Source organism: Lacerta agilis, chromosome 3 (assembly GCF_009819535.1).
Source record: "Lacerta agilis isolate rLacAgi1 chromosome 3, rLacAgi1.pri, whole genome shotgun sequence".
Taxonomy (NCBI): domain Eukaryota; kingdom Metazoa; phylum Chordata; class Lepidosauria; order Squamata; family Lacertidae; genus Lacerta; species Lacerta agilis.
This window is the reverse complement of record NC_046314.1, coordinates 56,240,543-56,258,682: the sequence shown is the minus strand read 5'-3', so window position 1 is coordinate 56,258,682 and position 18,140 is coordinate 56,240,543. Positions and strand designations below refer to the sequence as shown.

At 39.4% G+C, this 18,140-nt stretch overlaps 2 protein-coding genes across 4 annotated transcripts in view; one reads left to right on the top strand and one right to left on the bottom strand.

Moving 5' to 3' along the window:
• The window catches only part of AKAP7 (A-kinase anchoring protein 7), an 82,636-nt gene that overhangs the window by 23,785 nt on the left and 40,711 nt on the right, over window positions 1–18,140 (bottom strand). For 2 of the 3 annotated variants that reach the window (XM_033143783.1, XM_033143781.1), the window contains exon 7: window positions 10,183–10,330. In XM_033143783.1, the coding sequence (XP_032999674.1) occupies window positions 10,183–10,330 (148 nt within the window). Of the gene's footprint in view, window positions 1–9,151; window positions 9,231–10,182; window positions 10,331–18,140 lie in introns of those variants that run through there. The other variant, XM_033143782.1, reaches the window with a different exon arrangement.
• On the top strand, window positions 12,804–17,090 carry MSH5 (mutS homolog 5). The gene is made up of 3 exons (XM_033143780.1): window positions 12,804–12,921; window positions 13,976–14,024; window positions 14,534–17,090. The coding sequence occupies exon 3, from the start codon at window positions 14,562–14,564 to the stop codon at window positions 17,025–17,027; it is 2,466 nt and encodes an 821-aa protein (XP_032999671.1). The 5' UTR covers window positions 12,804–12,921; window positions 13,976–14,024; window positions 14,534–14,561; the 3' UTR covers window positions 17,028–17,090.

The window sequence follows — 18,140 nt, the reverse complement described above, 5'->3', positions numbered from 1 at the left end:
TATTTTTAAATTTTATTTTGAATATATTAAAATAATATTCACTGCATAAAATCTTACTCTTTATTCTGCTCTTGAATGCTTATACCTTTACAATGAATGTAGGGATGTAAGGTGGGGAAAATTCAAAGTCCAAAATATGCTAGGCTTGCCAAGTTTGGCCCAGGCCTAGAGAAGCATGATAATATGCTGCAGCTGCTGTTTCAGTATCTGACCACCCATTTCCCCCCACCCCGTACTTCTGCCTGCTGTGGCAAGCACATCTCTTGCTGCACTTAACAGAAAATACATTTATTCTTCATACCTTCAAACTGCCCAGAGCTCTTACATACAGCTATATGCATAGTCAATGGGTCTGAATTTGGCAACCATTAACCATGCAGCATGGATCCCAAGCATTACATTATTTTATGATGAATTTGGTAATTTGCAATGGGTTTATATTACATATAACACACATATCAGATAGGTAAGTTTTTATCCATGGCTGAACTTGCTCTGATTCTGTTATATTGTTTTTGTTTCCGAATGTTATTGTATTTTATGGCTAGTTTTAGTTGTTTTAAGCTGCCCTGAATTGTGTGTAGACATCAAAAGTGTGAGATGTAAGTTTTCATAGAAATGGTGTGTGAGTGTTCCCTTCTACATGGGAATATTAATTACCTGCAAAATCCAGAAACAATAACGCTAATGCTACTCTATCATAATTACTAATATAAAAGCTCAGTATGAGTAGGAGAAATAGAGGTTGTTGCTTAACCTTCAATCTTTATGATTGTTTATCACATTAAAACAGTGGTTCATAGCACTACAGCAGACAATAATTTTCTTTTTTTTAAAGTCTCAATTGCCTTAATGTCAAAATTCTAATATTTGAAGTTTTCGTTATATTTGTAAAAAAAATCCAGTATTTGACATTGACATTTGGTAACTGATGGCATTTAATAGCTGATGTGCAAGTTATTAAATATTTGACACATAGGGCTCCATAGTAGGCACCTGCATTTTGCATTTAGTAATTTTTGTTAAAACAGTACAGTATGTTGGATCCAGATATCTCCTTCATGAATGGAAAGGTCTCCTGTGTTCATGGGCTGGACTCTAATCCAGTTGAGGCTCCTGTCCTACTACCTGTAAGTTACTGTGGGCAGAAATGTGAGGGGCTGCTAGTTTATGGCAATTCCCCCTGCAGTGTCCCAGAGGTCATCACAACGTCCCAAGCAAGTTTTCAGGAGACATATGGGGCTGCAGAGGAACTACAGCATCCTATTAGCAGGGGTCTACCCGATACAAGGGTGGCGCTGTGGGTTAAACCACAGAGCCTAGGGCTTGCTGATCAGAAGGTTGGCAGTTCGAATCCCCGTGACAAGGTGAGCTCCCATTGCTTGGTCCCTGCTCCTGCCAACCTAGCAGTTCGAAAGCACAGCAAAGTGCAAGTAGATAAATAGATACCGCTCCGGCGGGAAGGTAAACGGCGTTTCCATGCACTGCTCTGGTTCGCCAGAAGTGGCTTAGTCATTCTGGCCACATGACCCGGAAGCTGTACGCCGGCTCCCTTGGCCAGTAAAGCGAGATGAGCACCGCAACCCCAGTCGTCCATGACTGGACCTAATGGTTAGGGGTACCTTTACCTTTACCTTTACCCAATACAAGTCTGGATCCAACCTATTTTTAAGAAATATATTATTAAAAAGATGGTAAAACCAAGGAAGCAAACTGGAATTTTGTTCCCATTTTCCACCACACACAGTATCTTAACAAGAGAAGCTAGACATTCCTCATATTGAATAATGAGGATGATAAATTATTTTAATTTTAGAAATATTTTCTGTAACCTTGCATGTTGCTTCTCAACTGAAACAAAGACAAGTTTACAGGGCCAATGGAAAAATCTCTAACCTGTGGTTATAGGGCGGTACAGTATATGAATTCAATAAATAAAAATAGTAATAATAATAATTGGGATAGTGTGTAGTGGAATTTCAAATCTTGTGCTCAGTTGGAGATGCTTGATTATAATATTTTTTACAACCTCACCCCCCCCCCTAAAAAAAAAATCTCACCCTCAATACTTTATATATACTGAGCTTTAAAGACAAAGGCAGCTTGGATATAGAAGCAGCAAAAGGAACTTTTCCTGCTGTTCTATATTGTTGCATAGATATTATATGCCTTGGCATTAAACCCAAAATGTTTTAATAGCAATGTTCACATTATTTCTGAAGTACTGACCTGTTCAACAGTGTATCTTATTTTAGAATACCTCAGAGGGCTGCAATGGCCATCAGAGCAGAATCTCTGCGCAATCATGCAGCATTCTCTGTAATCTCTGGAGACTTTGGATAGCCATCAGATGTTGAAGAAAGAAAAGGGCCATTCTGGCATTTCAACAGAAAAGAAAATGGCTTTTTCCTATACTTATTCCTATTTATCTTAGAGTATATTGCCATTATCCAGGCAAGACAGTGGCGGTCTGGGGGTTATTAAGAAAGCTGATTTGAGAGAAAACTGTGTAATTTGCTTGGATGGTGTTGCAGTCCCCTTGAAGAAGCATGTGCTGGTTATTACCTGGGCCTTCTCATATGATCCTTTCTGGTATATTCCCATGTATAACACTAGGTTTCCCCCTAACAAATAATGTCCAAAATTTGGGGGTGTCATACATGGGCGCCATCTCCCCCCATTTTCTTAAATCGGAGTCCGCCAAAACAGGGGTCATCTTATACATGGGGACATCTTATAGATGGAAAAATTAATGTAGGCCCTGATTTGAGTCCCAACACCAGCAGAAGCATAGCTGCAAAGTGTCCGGGATAAGGTCTTCTTTGTCATGATGCCCAGCAGCTGAACTCAGCCTTTGAATACTTATTCAGCCTCCTCACAGTTGGCATTCAGGTGTCAGGTAAAAACTGTATTGTTCTGGTGTGGGTTTGGTATCACTGATGTCTGAAATAATTCTTGCTCTACTATGCAATTGTAACTACTGCACATTTAATTTTGCACTTTGATTTTCTAAAATCTCTGCCAGCTGCCTTGGAAGCCATTTGGCTACAAAAGGCAAGGCTGAAATAATTTAATTAATAAATATGGAAGACACTGGAAATGTTTGTATATGGTGGACTATAAAACACATGATGATTTTTTCCCCCAATCAAGCCGTATATACATTCTATGAAATAAATGAAATAAAAGTAAGTGAAAGCTAAACTCCAGAATAGGTGGTTCAGGTCATACGAACAGTCTCCCCATGTTCTGTTCTGATGGGTTCTGACCCTCCAGAGCAGATGTGGGGGAAGCACAGGGGGAAGTGGGAAGAGCACCACTGTGATAGCAGGAGTCTGTGTGCTGTGTGCTGGCTTCCAGAAACACACTGGGTGACTTGAATTTGGCCTTTGGTATCCTTAAGCCTGCCTATTTTCATTATGCTAACAATTTCTTCATTGAGTCCAGTTCATAGCATGGCATTGCTGAAAAGGTGCATGCAGTCTACGTCTCATAAAACATTTCCATGGTAGCTGCAATAAGAAATCATGTGCCCACACCACTAGGTTCCTAGGACAGGGGGACCTTCTTCAGCCCAAGGAGAACATTCCCTTGTAGACAACCTGTGGTGGTGGTGGTGGTGGGGAATATGGCAGTAATGGGCAGAGTCAGAGGCACAAGTGTGCAGGCCAAGTGATATGACCATTATTTTTGTACAGTTTTCCTTCCAACCACATAAAAGTCAGAGGTTTTTACCCAAACATCTCTCCAGCTAGGCAAGCAGCGGGCATTAGTACCGTTCAAGGACCAATCTGAGCAAGGCAAAAGCACTCACAGAACAGGTGCAACAAGGCAATCGAGAGGTATGTGGCCTACGGCGAATTCTAAGGGCCAGTGAACCCTAGAGGGCTGCATCGAACCTCAGGGCCTGCGGTTCCCCAGTGAAGTTCGCCCCCCCTACACTAGCACCTATGATAATTCAAAAAGGATTAAATGATGTGTGCAAATTGTGAAAGACGAGAGTTGAATGTTTTGCTTTTGATGGCCAAATATCTGTCTTAACAGTAAGGATCCCTGCATCATCCACTGAGAACTATGTGGCATTACATAGATGCTGTTTATAAATTACCAGCTTTAAAGTAGTTCTTTTTCTCAATCTGGATTGAAGCTGGTTTGGGAGAAAACTCCTCAAAACACAGTACTTTATAAGAAATGATGGGATAGATAAGGATTGTGGTTAATGCTGTGTGCTCATCATTACCCAAACCAGCACACTAGATGTAAATACAAGTGTATACATAGAGCCTGATAGTTTGAGAGAAGAGAAAATGAAGGTGCTGATCATGTTTGCCTCCTCACATTCTTTAACAGCTGATTTACTTGATGCCTCACATCAACATGCATGCTGACTTGCATCTTAGCATGTAAGTTGCCTGTTCAGAAAGCATTGTGTTTGAAGTGATACAAGGTGCCTTAGAAGCTCTGATATTTTGGACAACATAACTCGGGAAAGTATTTGCTGGAAAAGTGGTTAGAACTATTAAAAATAAAATAAATGAAATATTTAATTCATGACATTTGACGTGTTATTTGCTTCCACTTGTTATTGCAAAAAGTGAATAAATGAATTTAGTTGTATGCAAGTCTTTTTTCCCAGCCGTAACTCACCAGAACTCAGTTCCGGTGCCTCTCAGCTAGGCACCATTGCCATTCTACAAGAATGAAGGAGGTGTTCGTGGTGAAGTACAACACCTCTTTTTCTAGAAAAACAGCACTGGTTGTATGAAGTTACCCACAGTACAGTTTACAATGGGAAAGATAGAAGATCAGCACGGGGCTGGAAGCTTGACCTCAGTGGTAATAGCCGCCCCTCTGCAAACACTGACAGACAGATAGCCGTGAAACAGGAGTAAGAGGATGAAAAGGGGAGAGAGTTCCTGCTTCCCTATAGCAGCATACATATGTAAAACATAAGTAACTTATCGCATACTGAGGAAGACAGGAGAAAGCTGATAGTTGCGTCAAGCACCTGTTCCAAAACACTCTCACTATCTATCTTTCTATGTATGTACTAATAGCCATCATTAAGAAGGGGAGTTAAAACAAACCTGTTTAGAGCTGAAAATAGTAACTGAGCCCTTTACAGATGTTTTGTTTTTGCACCATATCTTCCTGAGGCATCAAGATAATGAAGCTTCTAATTAGAGAGTGCGAAACAAATATTGCTGTCACGTCTTTTCAGATCTTTTTCTTTCATATTCAATTCACTATAAATATACTGGAGCAGCACTTTTTGGTTTAAAAATAAAAGCACTCATGAGCAATACCTATGGTTTTTTTAACAAAGAAACGGAGGACCAATTTGAAAAGCCATTGTGTGCAGTCCTGTGAAAAATACAGGACAGCTTAATGAGAATTTAGTGAGAAGTTACAATGACCTGGCTCACGTTGAAACCTTAGGCCTTTTCTTTGCCGCTCTGGATCCTTCAGTTTCTCACACATTTATTTATCAGCTGGTGAATGTGAATAACATGATCTGACCTTAAAATGTTTTCCTTGAAACATGTGGAAGTCATAACACTTCCCCTATCTGCCCACACTGATCCCATGCCACTTGGCTGACTTCATTTCCAGGATAGCCTTTTCTGCATCAGTCTCATCAGGACTGATATCGCTGGCAGTGAAGAACAAAAGGTATAAATGAAATCATGAAAGGTTTAAAGCACCATCTCCTTCTACTGTATTTCTACTGTATTTCACATAAACCACTGAAAGACAGTGGCATTGCTTAGTTTAAACATGCAGAATGAGGTGGTAGAATTTGAGGTGCTAAGAGTGGACAGTAGCTACCTGAGACTGCAGAGAGTCACATCACATTTTTAATACTCCTCCACAAAAAAACTTATTGGGGACACCCTGCTAATGCTAGGGTGAAAGATTCTGGGTCAGCTCTTTTCCTGCTCTGCTAGTTTCTACTTGCATTGAGTTTTCCTCGCTTTCTTTTTAACAGGGAGAGCACTTAAAATTCGAATCGCCTCCTGCAATCTGAAGTAGCACAGTGAATTTTTCTACATCAGGTCTTGACAACTTAATTCCTGTCTCATTCTACTGCAAGGTAAAATAGGCCATCACTGTCTATGGAGCAACATGGCCAAGGCTCTTCCCTCTTGATTTCACAAGCCCTGTTGCCCCAGAACTGTATTCTTAGAAATAATAAGGCAGCTTTCATTCCTACAGTGTGGGAACTTGAATAGAATAAGAATATAATAAAACATGAGCAATTGCACAATGAGCAAATACAGCATAGACGACACAGGAATAGACACACATACGTGCTGCAGGAAACAGGAACTTATTAAATAATGATTGATTCAGTACTGCTGAGGCTGGGAATGAACAGGAATAAACTAATTAAAGGCCCATAGAAGCCCCATTACCTTTTGCTTGTTCAAACAAACATGAAAACTGAGGCTGCAAATGCATTTCAAAATTGGCATTAAGTACGATAAAATAAATAAATAGAAGGCCATGTGGAAAAAACTGATTGCAATGGTTTAGCCATAATGTTATATTTGACAGTTATTTTTACTCAAATCCCAAAATATAAATTGCAAGAATAAACATTAGTAATAATCTCTGCTGCATGCTCCAAAGCAGAATAAAAGTCAAAATCAAATGTCACAGTGGTGAGAAGTGAACCTGAACAACATACTGAACTTGCTTTGAACTGTGTCATTAGCAAAAAAAAATTATCTTTCTAGTACATTATATATAAACTCACTTCCAAGAGCACCTTTCCCTTGCTAATAAAACGCCTCTTTATGCCATAATACCTTAAGAAAATGTTATAGACTATCAACATAAAATTCAATAAAGGATATTGATTTTACTCAGGCTAAAAATGTAATGTATTGGATTGCATCCAATTATGCCCTTCTGCAAGCAGAACAAATCAGAAGATCTCACTGAGGCCCTGCTAACAGAAGATGGGGATAAGAGAGCTTTGCTCTTCATCCTTTCCCCTGTAGTTCCTTACGCCACCGTCCAACTGCTGTGGATGATCTAGGTTTATGGAGTTACAGAGGGCTGCAGGTAGAAGAAGAAATCAGCAGGAATCATTTCTCCTTGCCTTCCATTAGTGGTGGCTTCTAACTGGATTCAACATGCTACTTCTAGCACACCTATATGTATTTATTTTAATTAAAAAATATCTACACTACTTTTCGTTTGGAGTAATAATAATAATAATAATTTATTATTTGTACCCCGCCCATCTGGCCGGGTCCCCCCAGTCACTCTGGGCGGCGTCCACCAAACATTAAAATACATTTAAAATATCACAGTTTAAAAACTTCCCTAAACAGGTATTCAGGTATTTTCTGAATGTCAGGTAGTTGTTTATTCCCTTGACTTCTGATGGGAGGGCGTTCCACAGGGCGGGCGCCACTACCGAGAAGGCCCTCTGCCTGGCTCCCTGTAGTTTTGCTTCTCGCAGTGAGGGAACCGACAGAAGGCCCTCGGCGCTGGATCTCAGTGTCCGGGCTGAATGATGGGGGTGGAGACGCTCCTTCAGGTATACAGGACCGAGGCCGTTTAGGGCTTTAAAGGTCAGCACCAACACTTTGAATTGTGCTCGGAAACGTACTGGGAGCCAATGTAGATCTCTCAGAACCGGTGTTATGTGGTCCCGGGGGCCACTCCCAGTCATCAGTCTAGCTGCCGCATTCTGGATTAATTGCAGTTTCCGGGTCACCTTCAAAGGTAGCCCCACATAGAGCGCATTGCAGTAGTCCAAGCGGGAGATAACCAGAGCATGTACCACTCTGGCGAGACAGTCTGCGGGCAGGTAGGGTCTCAGCCTGTGTACCAGATGGAGCTGGTAGACAGCTGCCCTGGACACAGAATTAACCTGTGCCTCCATGGACAGCTGTGAGTCCAAAATGACTCCCAGGCTGCGCACCTGGTCCTTTAGGGGCACAGTTACCCCATTCAGGACCAGGGAGTCCCCCACACCCACCCGCCCCCTATCCCCCAAGAACAGTACTTCTGTCTTGTCAGGATTCAACCTCAATCCGTTAACCGCCATCCATCCTCCAACCGCCTCCAGGCACTTACACAGGACCTTCACCGCCTTCACTGGTTCTGATTTGAAAGAGAGGTAGAGCTGGGTATCATCCGCATACTGATTAACGCCCAGCCCAAACCCCCTGATGATCTCTCCCAGCGGCTTCATATAGATATTAAAAAGCATGGGGGAGAGGACGGAACCCTGAGGCACCCCACAAGTGAGAGCCCAGGGGACTGAACACTCATCCCCCACCACCACTTTCTGAACACGGCCCAGGAGGAAGGAGCGGAACCACTGTATAACAGTGCCCCCAGCTCCCAACCCCTCTAGCCGGTCCAGAAGGATGTTATGTAACAGTAAAGCACTTCACAATGCAAAGTTACCAAGTTAATAAAACTAACATCATCAGTAAAAATGTCATGAAAGGACCAAATCATCTGGGGTGAGTCAGGGGCACCCAGGGTAAACAGAGAGTATAGGTCTTTTAACTGTTGTGGAAAAGCACCCCATTGAAATAAGCTGGTGGAGAAAGATCCTGTAGGTTAGGTATTTTTGCCATCACAATACAAGTCTTTGGTTACTGAGTAATATAGAAATGTGGTATGTATTTACTTAATAATAAAATGTATAAAATACTTTTATAATTTCTATAGCAAATGAAAACTTTACTCTGCTTTAGTCCTCTGTATGCTGCGGTAATTATTAGGGTTGTAAGTTGATTAATGATGCTTTAATCACATGCCTTTCTACAAATAAAGAAATATATTGATTAAAGCCTTTTTAGGATCTTGCAGGAAGAGCATAGTTTCACCTGAGTGCAAGAAATTAATAATAAACAAATGGCATTCTACTGTTGAAAAGAATTTTATTTAATTTGTATCCGACTCCAATATCACTCCAAATCAGTTGCTCCTCTGTCTACCTCTCTGGTGGTCTTCTCTGTCCTCCACTGTTGCTCCCTAGCAGCTGTTTCGTATTCCTACTACTACTACTTCTGTCAAAGCTGTTGTTTTTGCTCTTGAGACTAATGCACTGGGTGCAGAGCTTCTCCTGTTCCCTCTTAAGGTGGCACAGTTAGATGCAGTATTATCCACTGGCAGCTCATTCTTTTTGCATTTCCTTTGACAGTTGTCCTTAAGGAAATATCCTCACGTCTTTCACACACAGCCACAAGCTTGACCTGCTGTCAATACGTTAAAAATAAATGAAATAAATAAATAATTTTCATTACCTTAAAAATAAAAATAAAAACAGTGCTGCTTTGTAAGCGGTAGGAGGCACCTGGAACCAAATCTGGCATGTAAAAAGAAAGGAAGGTCAGACCACGACCCCCCGTCCACCTCCAAAACCCCTTCCCTAAGTGCCAGTTTCATGAATTTTACTGGATAAACAGGGGAAAGGGACACAATCCCAAGCAGCTGTCTGTCTGGTATGGAAGAAGACACTAGGCCACCCTAAAGAAAGACCATCTCTGCTAAAATCCAAAGGGCTTTTAAAAATGAAACTTATAAGTATTGTGGAAGATCCAGATTTAAATTAATTATTGACACTGAACATTGTTTGCTTCAGCTGGCCCTGGTTCTCATTGTTAGAAAGCTAGAGTAGTTTCACATGGATAAGAAAAATATAAGCTGGCTTCCCATTCATATGTCATTTTTAAGTGTGCTGTTTTTCCATGTACACACAATGGGGAGTGATATAGGAATCTCCGGCATGCAACTTTCCCTCAGTCACAGCATTTCCTATTAATCCAGGAGGGGGAAAGCAATTTTAATGTTAATGTAAAGCTTTAATTTTTTAATCCCTCAATCAAGTGGCTTGAAGTTTACAGCCCTGGCAATTATAAATTCAAACAGTGCCTATTGTTTCCCGTTTAATCTGACTTTTCCAAGAAGTTAAATTGAGGAAGAGGCAATATTATGTTAACAAGTTTCAAAGTCTTGACCAGAAACATTATTTAAGCTGCATTCTTGGCACTGTGTTTGTGTTAAGAAATCTTGAACAACTAAGTAAAGGTCCTCACATATACTACATTCCTTTAGGTCATGAAAAAAGTAGGAAGATGAATGAACATAACAAAAAGCCATTTCACTTACAGCTAACTCAGAAAAGCATAAGAAATATATTGCACTTACCTACTGTGATAGAGGACTCACAGTGATAGTAGCCATTAGGTTGCTTCTTTTTCAACATTGCACAAAGATCTAGACGCTTCATGGATTCATCTCCAAAATGATGGCTCTTGAAATTCTCAAATAAGGTTGGATCAATTCTTTTCACTCCCTTAAAACAGTAAAGAAAAAATACACTATTTAACGAGGAGGCAGAAGATTAATACAGCACCATCAATGTGCACAGCACTTTATAGACAAACTAGATTTTCATAATATTTTCCTATTGGTTCTACTGACCAAAGTTTCAACATGCTGAAATTTTGAAAAAAAAAACACACCTTGATAGTCTTGCTGACTAATAATCCAGCTGGTGAGTCCATTGCAGCTGTAGAAACTTAAGTACTATATTTAAATGCCATACCTAAAGCAGTTGCCCACTTTCCTAGTGCCATTTTGTCTGTCAGTAGCAGAGATCTGTGAATGAAAACCTGTTACCGTCTATAGATCACTTCTGTTGGGTCGGGATGCACATCAAGTACGGAGAAATCCTATACTCAATTGATTGGTACAATACATTTTGTCTGGTATAACCTGTAAATGGTATCAGCACACCATTAATTAAATCAGAGATTAGCATTATTGGGTACCTGTCGAGGTAAACAGCTGGCTCCTGATTATTTAATGAGCATTATTCCACTGGCATACCATATGTATATAAATTTGGCTTGGTCATTTAAAATAAACAATTTTAAAGGCAAGTAATAGAAAGATGCTATGGTCAGCTGTTTCAAATTTAGTGCACTATAGAATTGCCTTCTTGGAAAAGTACAGTTGTCCTCCTCATTGGTAGTCTTTAGGTATCAGTTAAATACATACTTGTTCATCTGTGTTTTGGGGAGATAAATGTTGCAGCAGTTGCTGCAGTTTTTTTTTAAAAAATGATATTTATAGCAGTTGCTGCAGTTTTAATTAGGGTTCTGTTGGATGCAATTAATTTTTTTAATGGCCTTTAATGTAATTTTTTTTAATTAACTGGTTTTATTAATGCTGTACACTGTCCTGGGCTCCAGACTGGAAAGAAAAGAAATACAGAAATAGTAGTAGTAGTGGGTAGTTGTAATAGTAGTAGTAGTAATAATAATAATAATAATAATAATAATAATAATAATAATAATAATGCTGCATTTCTTTTTATTCAAGTGTTTTTGAAGAAGCTTTCTGAGGTAAAAACAAAGCAAGTATGTCAGAATATATTTGGACAGAATATTTGCTCACTGTCCAAAAAATTACGGTACTTTACTTTTCCTAATTCTTGAAATGTCACTGACATCTAGTGGTAAATGTTAACTTCACATGAGTCATCTCTTGGTAACCCTCAATGCAACACTGACTCTTGTAACTCAAGTATAATTTGCAGAGGTTAGTTAAGTATCTGCATGATGAACACAATACAATGATTTAGAAAACCTTGCTGATTTAAAGCTATGTCATGCTGGTTCAAGCTCTTCAAAGCCAGAAAACTGAAAAATAATGCTAATGCCTTATCAGACATGACCTATGATCAGTACTGATGTTGTGTAATGTCACAAATTATGGTATGCTTCCTCACTATGTGTGTTCATGTGTGATTATGAGATGTGTGCATGCAGTTGAAGGGTGTGCAGTTGTGAGGTGATGGCTACAACAGTTCCTTAGTTTTCCAAATGTGCCCACAGGCCCCCCAAAACCTAGCAACTTCTGCACCACATTGTCATAAACTGTAATAAAATAAAATTAAAATAAATTAAATTAAATTACTAGCAGACTCCCTCCGCAAAAGCTGTGATAATCTCAACGTTTGTTTTATTTCATTTATTACATTTATATTCCACTTTCTCTCCAAGGAGCTCAAGGTGGCCTGCACAGTTCTGCTGCTCCCTATTTATCTTCACAACAACCCTGTGAGGTAGGCGAGGCTGAGTTTGAGTGAATGGCCCAAGGTCACCCAGCGAGCTTCATGGCTGAGTGGGGATTTCGAGCATCAGTATTTAAATTACAAACACGCCACATATTATTTTACCAGTAGTTGCTACCATGGGTTTTAATGGGGCAGAAAAATCTTTTGACATTTGAACTTTTGACATTCATAACTTCACCAAAGCCATGAAGACATGTCTTCCTTAACAAGCTTGAATGCATGAGTAGTTTTCCACACAATTGTAAAGAAATATTTTGTATGCCTGCATAAATACTGGAGTGAAAACTGTCACTTTGAGGTGTTAATCATCAGCATTTTTGAGACAATTTTTATTGGGTTTGCAAGGTGACACATTCCTAAGCCTCACATATGTCATGTTCCAAACTATAAGCTCAACAGGTATCATTTTTAGAAACTATAGAATTTTTATCTATTTAAACAATGTATATGGCACTTAACTACAATCACCTTTAAGCAGTTAATTTTGAGGCTTTTGGTGGAATCTGAAGGGACACTCCCTTAATACAATATCCTGACAGGACAATTATCCTGTTACACCGTCTATGGGATACTGAGGAAAAACATACCAGAATAACTCTATAACTGGCAAGGGACATTTCGTTTTATATGCAGTACTATTTTATGAGGGGAAGCGTTAAAATATCTAACCATCTCCCCCCCCCCACAGCAGGCTGGAATGGTATAGTCCAGCAGTGGTTATATTATGAGGGAGCTCTGGTTTCCCTCCACTTCTTTTTTTAAGCTCTTATTCAGGCATCTTTGTCTGCTTGAGGGGGCATAAGGTTTGTCTGCAGTAAAGGGATATGAACCAGCTTCATAGTATCCCCTGTAGCCTTGTCTTATTATAATCTCTAGCCCATGTTAAATTAAGAGAGCAACAGAAACATAATTCACAAAGCATTTTTAATTAGTTTTCAAACCAGGGTTGATGTTTTCAACCAAATTATTATTATTATTATTATTATTATTATTATTATTATTATTATTATTATTATTATTATTATTATTACCACCCCGCCCATCTGACTGGATTTCCCCAGCCACTCTGGGCAGCTCCCACCAGAATATTAAAAACACAATAAAGCATCAAACGTTTAAAACTTCCCTAAACAGGGCTGCCTCCAGATGTTTTCTAAAAGTCAGATAGTTGTTTATTTCCTTGACATCTGATGGGAGGGCGTTCCACAGGGCGGGCGCCACTACCAAGAAGGCCCTCTGCCTGGTTCCCATGATTGTTATAAGGCCTGCCAAACTTTTGATGGGTTTTGTGGCTTTTCAAACATTACGTACAACCGTAATCTGGTCTTGTGGTAATGTGGTAAAGCAGTCAGACAACTATTTCCAAACACACGCACAAATTCATAACAAGTTTTATAGAAACTAGTACACCCAATTTGAGAATAAGACCCCCAATGCATCATGTTGGTTCACTCAAGGGTTGGATACTGATCTCTCATCTAACAACTATATCATTATACGCTGAAACACTGGACTCAATAGGCCTCATATGCATGTGCTTAACTATGTTTTTGTATTTAAATGTTCTTCAAACTCTCTACTTGTTCTGTGTAAAAGGCAAACTACCTTCTTCACATTTTTCATGTTATTTTGCTTGCAAAATCCATGTTGCAAAATATTACTTTCATGCTAAGGAATGATGAACCTCCTCTTAATTATACTTTCAATGGTTAGTCTCATATCAAAGTCCAGCTCACTCTTCTGTACATTCAAAACCACTTCTTGAACAGTTTATTAGCTGCCTTTCATATTTCTATAGAAGTCCAAAAGCATCTGATTCTACCTATTTATTGTGTATAAGCTATCTGTTTTCTCTAGACTCTTCAAATAGTGACCGTTTACAATTAGCAACTTAAGAAGAATTCAGGTAAGACTATTTCAGTATAGCTGACTCTCAACTTACAAAAGGCTTACGTTCTGAGGATAGTGCCTAAAGCCAAAATTGTGTATGGACAAAACACACTGGGTACTGTGGTGACTGGGATTGCAAAAGTCCCCCCCCCACCACCCCCTTTTTATTTTTATTTTCCCAGGCATGTAAAGCTGAATGGACATAAGTTAAATGAGTGCAAGTTGTGAGTTACCTGTATTGTCTTCACAAAATACTTAATCAATCAATCAATCAATCAATCAATCATAGAATCCTTCTGGTACCTTTTGTGTCTAATAATCTTGTGGAATTTTTGAAAGTCTTTCTTTCAAAGTGAGAGGGGAATGCACAGAGTAAGATCAAATATAAGAAGGTCATGTAAGAAATAAGAACAGTGATATCATAGGTTTGGAGAAATAGCCAAATGGGAGGGGTAGCTTTGTGAGGAAAAGCATGGAAGTTAAAGAATGAAACACTAAAAAGAATGTTTTGTTTTGTTTACCCAGCCACATATCTTCTAGAATTCTGTTAAAAATGAGTGCTACTGCTTCTTCTGCCACCAACTGCCAGCCCCAACCATTGCCTACCATTGATCAAGAAGATGAACAAGAACAGCATGAGATCTGCATGTGTGTGTTGTGGTATGGAGGAGAGCTGGGTATTGCTTACTATGACACTGGAGACTGCTCTATCTACTTTATGGCTGACACACCGGACAATGAAGACCTTAAGCTGCTCCAGAAAGTGGTTGAAGAAGTACTTCCCAAATACATATTAAGTAGTGCTAAGCAAGATTATAGCATAGCCAAATTCCTGTCCAATATAGGTAATACTATGGGAGAACATCAGGAAGGAGGAACGCCAGAGGTTGTCCTGTATCCAAATATGGATTTTGGTTTAGAAGTAAGCAAGCAAAGGATCCTATCTAGGCAATTCCCTTTTGTCCCCTCTCACATGACAGCAACTGAAAAAATCCTCTATTTGTCGTCTATTATTCCTTTTGAGAGCCCACTCGTGGTAAGAGTGCTAGGAGGATTGCTGAAGTTTCTTGACAGGAGGAGGGTTGGAGTTGAACTGGAAGATAGTAGTGTCAATGTTCCTATCCTTGCTTTTAAAAAGTTTGTACTGACAGATATTGTACATGTAGATCAAGATGCTTACTCTGTGCTGCAGATATTTAAAAGTGAAGTGCATCCTTCTGTGTATAAGCAAGCCAGTGGGAAAAAAGAAGGACTCAGCTTATATGGGATTCTGAACCACTGTAGATGCAAGTGGGGAGAGAAGCTGATGAGACTGTGGCTCATGAGACCCACACGCAATTTGACAGAACTGAACAAACGTCTTGATGTTATCCAATTTTTCCTGCTAGCTCGGAATCATGAAATAGTTCTGACCCTACAGGAGTGCCTCAAAAATATTAAAAATGTACCCCTGATTCTTAGGCGCATGGCTGTTTCTAACACTAAGGTAAGTGACTGGCAAGCACTGTACAAAACCGTTTACAGTGCTGTGTGCCTCAGAGATACATGTCGCTCCCTGCCCAATACCATTGAGCTCTTCCACACTATTTCACAAGTCTTCACTGAAGATCTACACTATATTGCCAGCCTAATCAGCAAAGTGGTAGATTTTGAAGGCAGTATCTCAGAAAACCACTTCACTGTCAGACCAAATGTAGATCCCACCATTGATGAAAAGAAACGAAAGCTGATGGGGCTTTCAGACTTCCTTACAGAGGTGGCCCGAAAAGAACTGGAGGACCTGGATAATAGAATTCCATCCTGTAGCGTTATTTATATTCCCTTAATAGGATTCTTACTCTCCATTCCACGGCTGCCCACAATGGTGGAAATGAGTGACTTTGAGATTGAGGGACTAGATTTCATGTTCTTGTCAGAAGAAAAGCTTCACTACCGCAGTGCCAGGACAAAGGAACTGGATAGTTTGCTTGGTGATCTTCATTGTGAAATAAGGGATCAAGAAATACTGATCATGGACCAGCTACAGACTAAGATTTTGGAAAAGTCTGCAGTACTTAGTGATGTGATTGAATACACAGCACACTTAGATGTGCTGCTCTCTTTAGCAGTGATGGCTCGTGAGAATGGATATATCCGTCCATGCTTCTCTCAATCCCACATGATCCGTATTAAGGATGGAAGGCATCCACTGATGGAGTTATGTGCCAAGACCTTTTACCCCAACTCAGTGGAGAGCACTGAAAAGCATGGCCGGATTAAGATCATCACCGGACCCAATTCTTCTGGAAAGAGTGTATATTTAAAGCAGATAGGCATTATTACATTTATGGCCCTAATTGGCAGCTATGTTCCTGCTGCTGAAGCTGAGATAGGGGCAGTGGATGGAATCTACACCAGGATCCATAGCAGAGAGTCAGTATCTCTAGGACTGTCCACTTTCATGATTGATCTTAACCAAGTAGCCAAGGCAGTAAACAATGCCACTGAAAGGTCTTTGGTGCTCATTGATGAATTTGGCAAAGGCACAAACACAGTAGATGGCCTCTCTCTTCTGGCTGCTGTGCTAAGGTACTGGATTAGACAATCAACCCAATGCCCACACATTTTTGTTGCCACTAATTTCCACAGCCTGATGCAGCTGAATCTCCTGCCTGACAGTCCTCTTCTGCAATATCTGACTATGGACACCCACCAAGATGGAAATGAACTTGTGTTTTTCTACCAGATCAAAGAAGGCATGTCCACTGTCAGCCATGCAGCTAATATTGCAGATTTGGCTGGCATGCCACCTAAATTGATTGCCCGAGGAGTAGAAGTGTCAGAGTTGCTCCGCAATGGGAAACCCATCCAACACACTGACCATTCTTCAAAGGAGAAACAGTTGCAAAGTTGCAAATCTCTGGTAGATAAATTCCTCTCCCTGGACCTCAATAATCCTCAACTGGATTTAAAGGAGTTTATGAGTGAAGAGGTGCTGCCCTCTTCAGCAACCATATCATACCCTATTAAAAAGGCATAACATGTACTGAATTGCTTGTGCTTAGTTGGTTATGACAAACAAATGAAACAGAAGTCCTTGCTCAAGTTACCGGTAATTCATCTATAGATGTCAAAGAAGCCTGCACAACTTGTGATCCACCAAAATGAATGCAGCGATTCATACCAGGTGCTTGACACACACTACCACAATGTAGTGGCAGAAATGCCTTAGGTAGGAGAGAAAACTGCTAGGGATCTTTAGACAACTCTCTAGCCTTCACTGCTTACCAGAGAAATATAGGTAATGAAGAAATTAACAATAACTGATATTTGGAAAGATTATTTGAAAGAGAAGAATACATCTTCAGGTGCATAATACTAATAAATATAAGAAAAAATAAATTACTTTAAATAATTGAATTGTTTATTAAGTAAAATTAAATAAGACTATTAAAATATTATATTTGTGTTCTAAGTTCTATTCATTATTGTTCAGTTTTACATAAACTTTCTCTTTACTGTTTAAAACAAATTATTGTTGAATAATATGAAAAAGAATAAATATGAACTTAAGTATGCCTTAAGTATGTTTATTATACTCTTAAAAAAACTAAAACAAGCTACACAACCAAACAATGTTGAATTATTATAAAGGAAAAGAATTTGGCAGGTTAATATCTATAGTCTCAGAACACATTTGGGAGAAATTGGTTAATATAAATCATGATAATACTTTAAATGTTTATACACTAAACTGAAGAGATATAATTTAACTGTTGCAATTCAGTGTGGACATTTGCATTAGAGTTTTACTAGCATAGTAGAAGAAATAACCATTTCAGGAGGAATCAGTTTAATTAGAAACAGATTTAAAATAAAACTTCTCTAAAGTGGCTTTGACCAAAACTAAGGGCTGTGCCTTATCAGAGTAACCATTAAGCTGTAAACCTCATTGAGTGTGTTTAAAAATTCCAGTTTGGTTTCCAACATGCCTCATCCTTACTTTGACCCTCTGGTTGATGAATAAGTGGTCCCAGATTTTCATTTCACATTAGGAGTTATTGTTGCTGGATATTAGTAAATGCTACCACATGCAGAGAATCTCTCCAGCGTTACTGACAGGGAGTATCTAACTTTTAAATCACCCAAAACA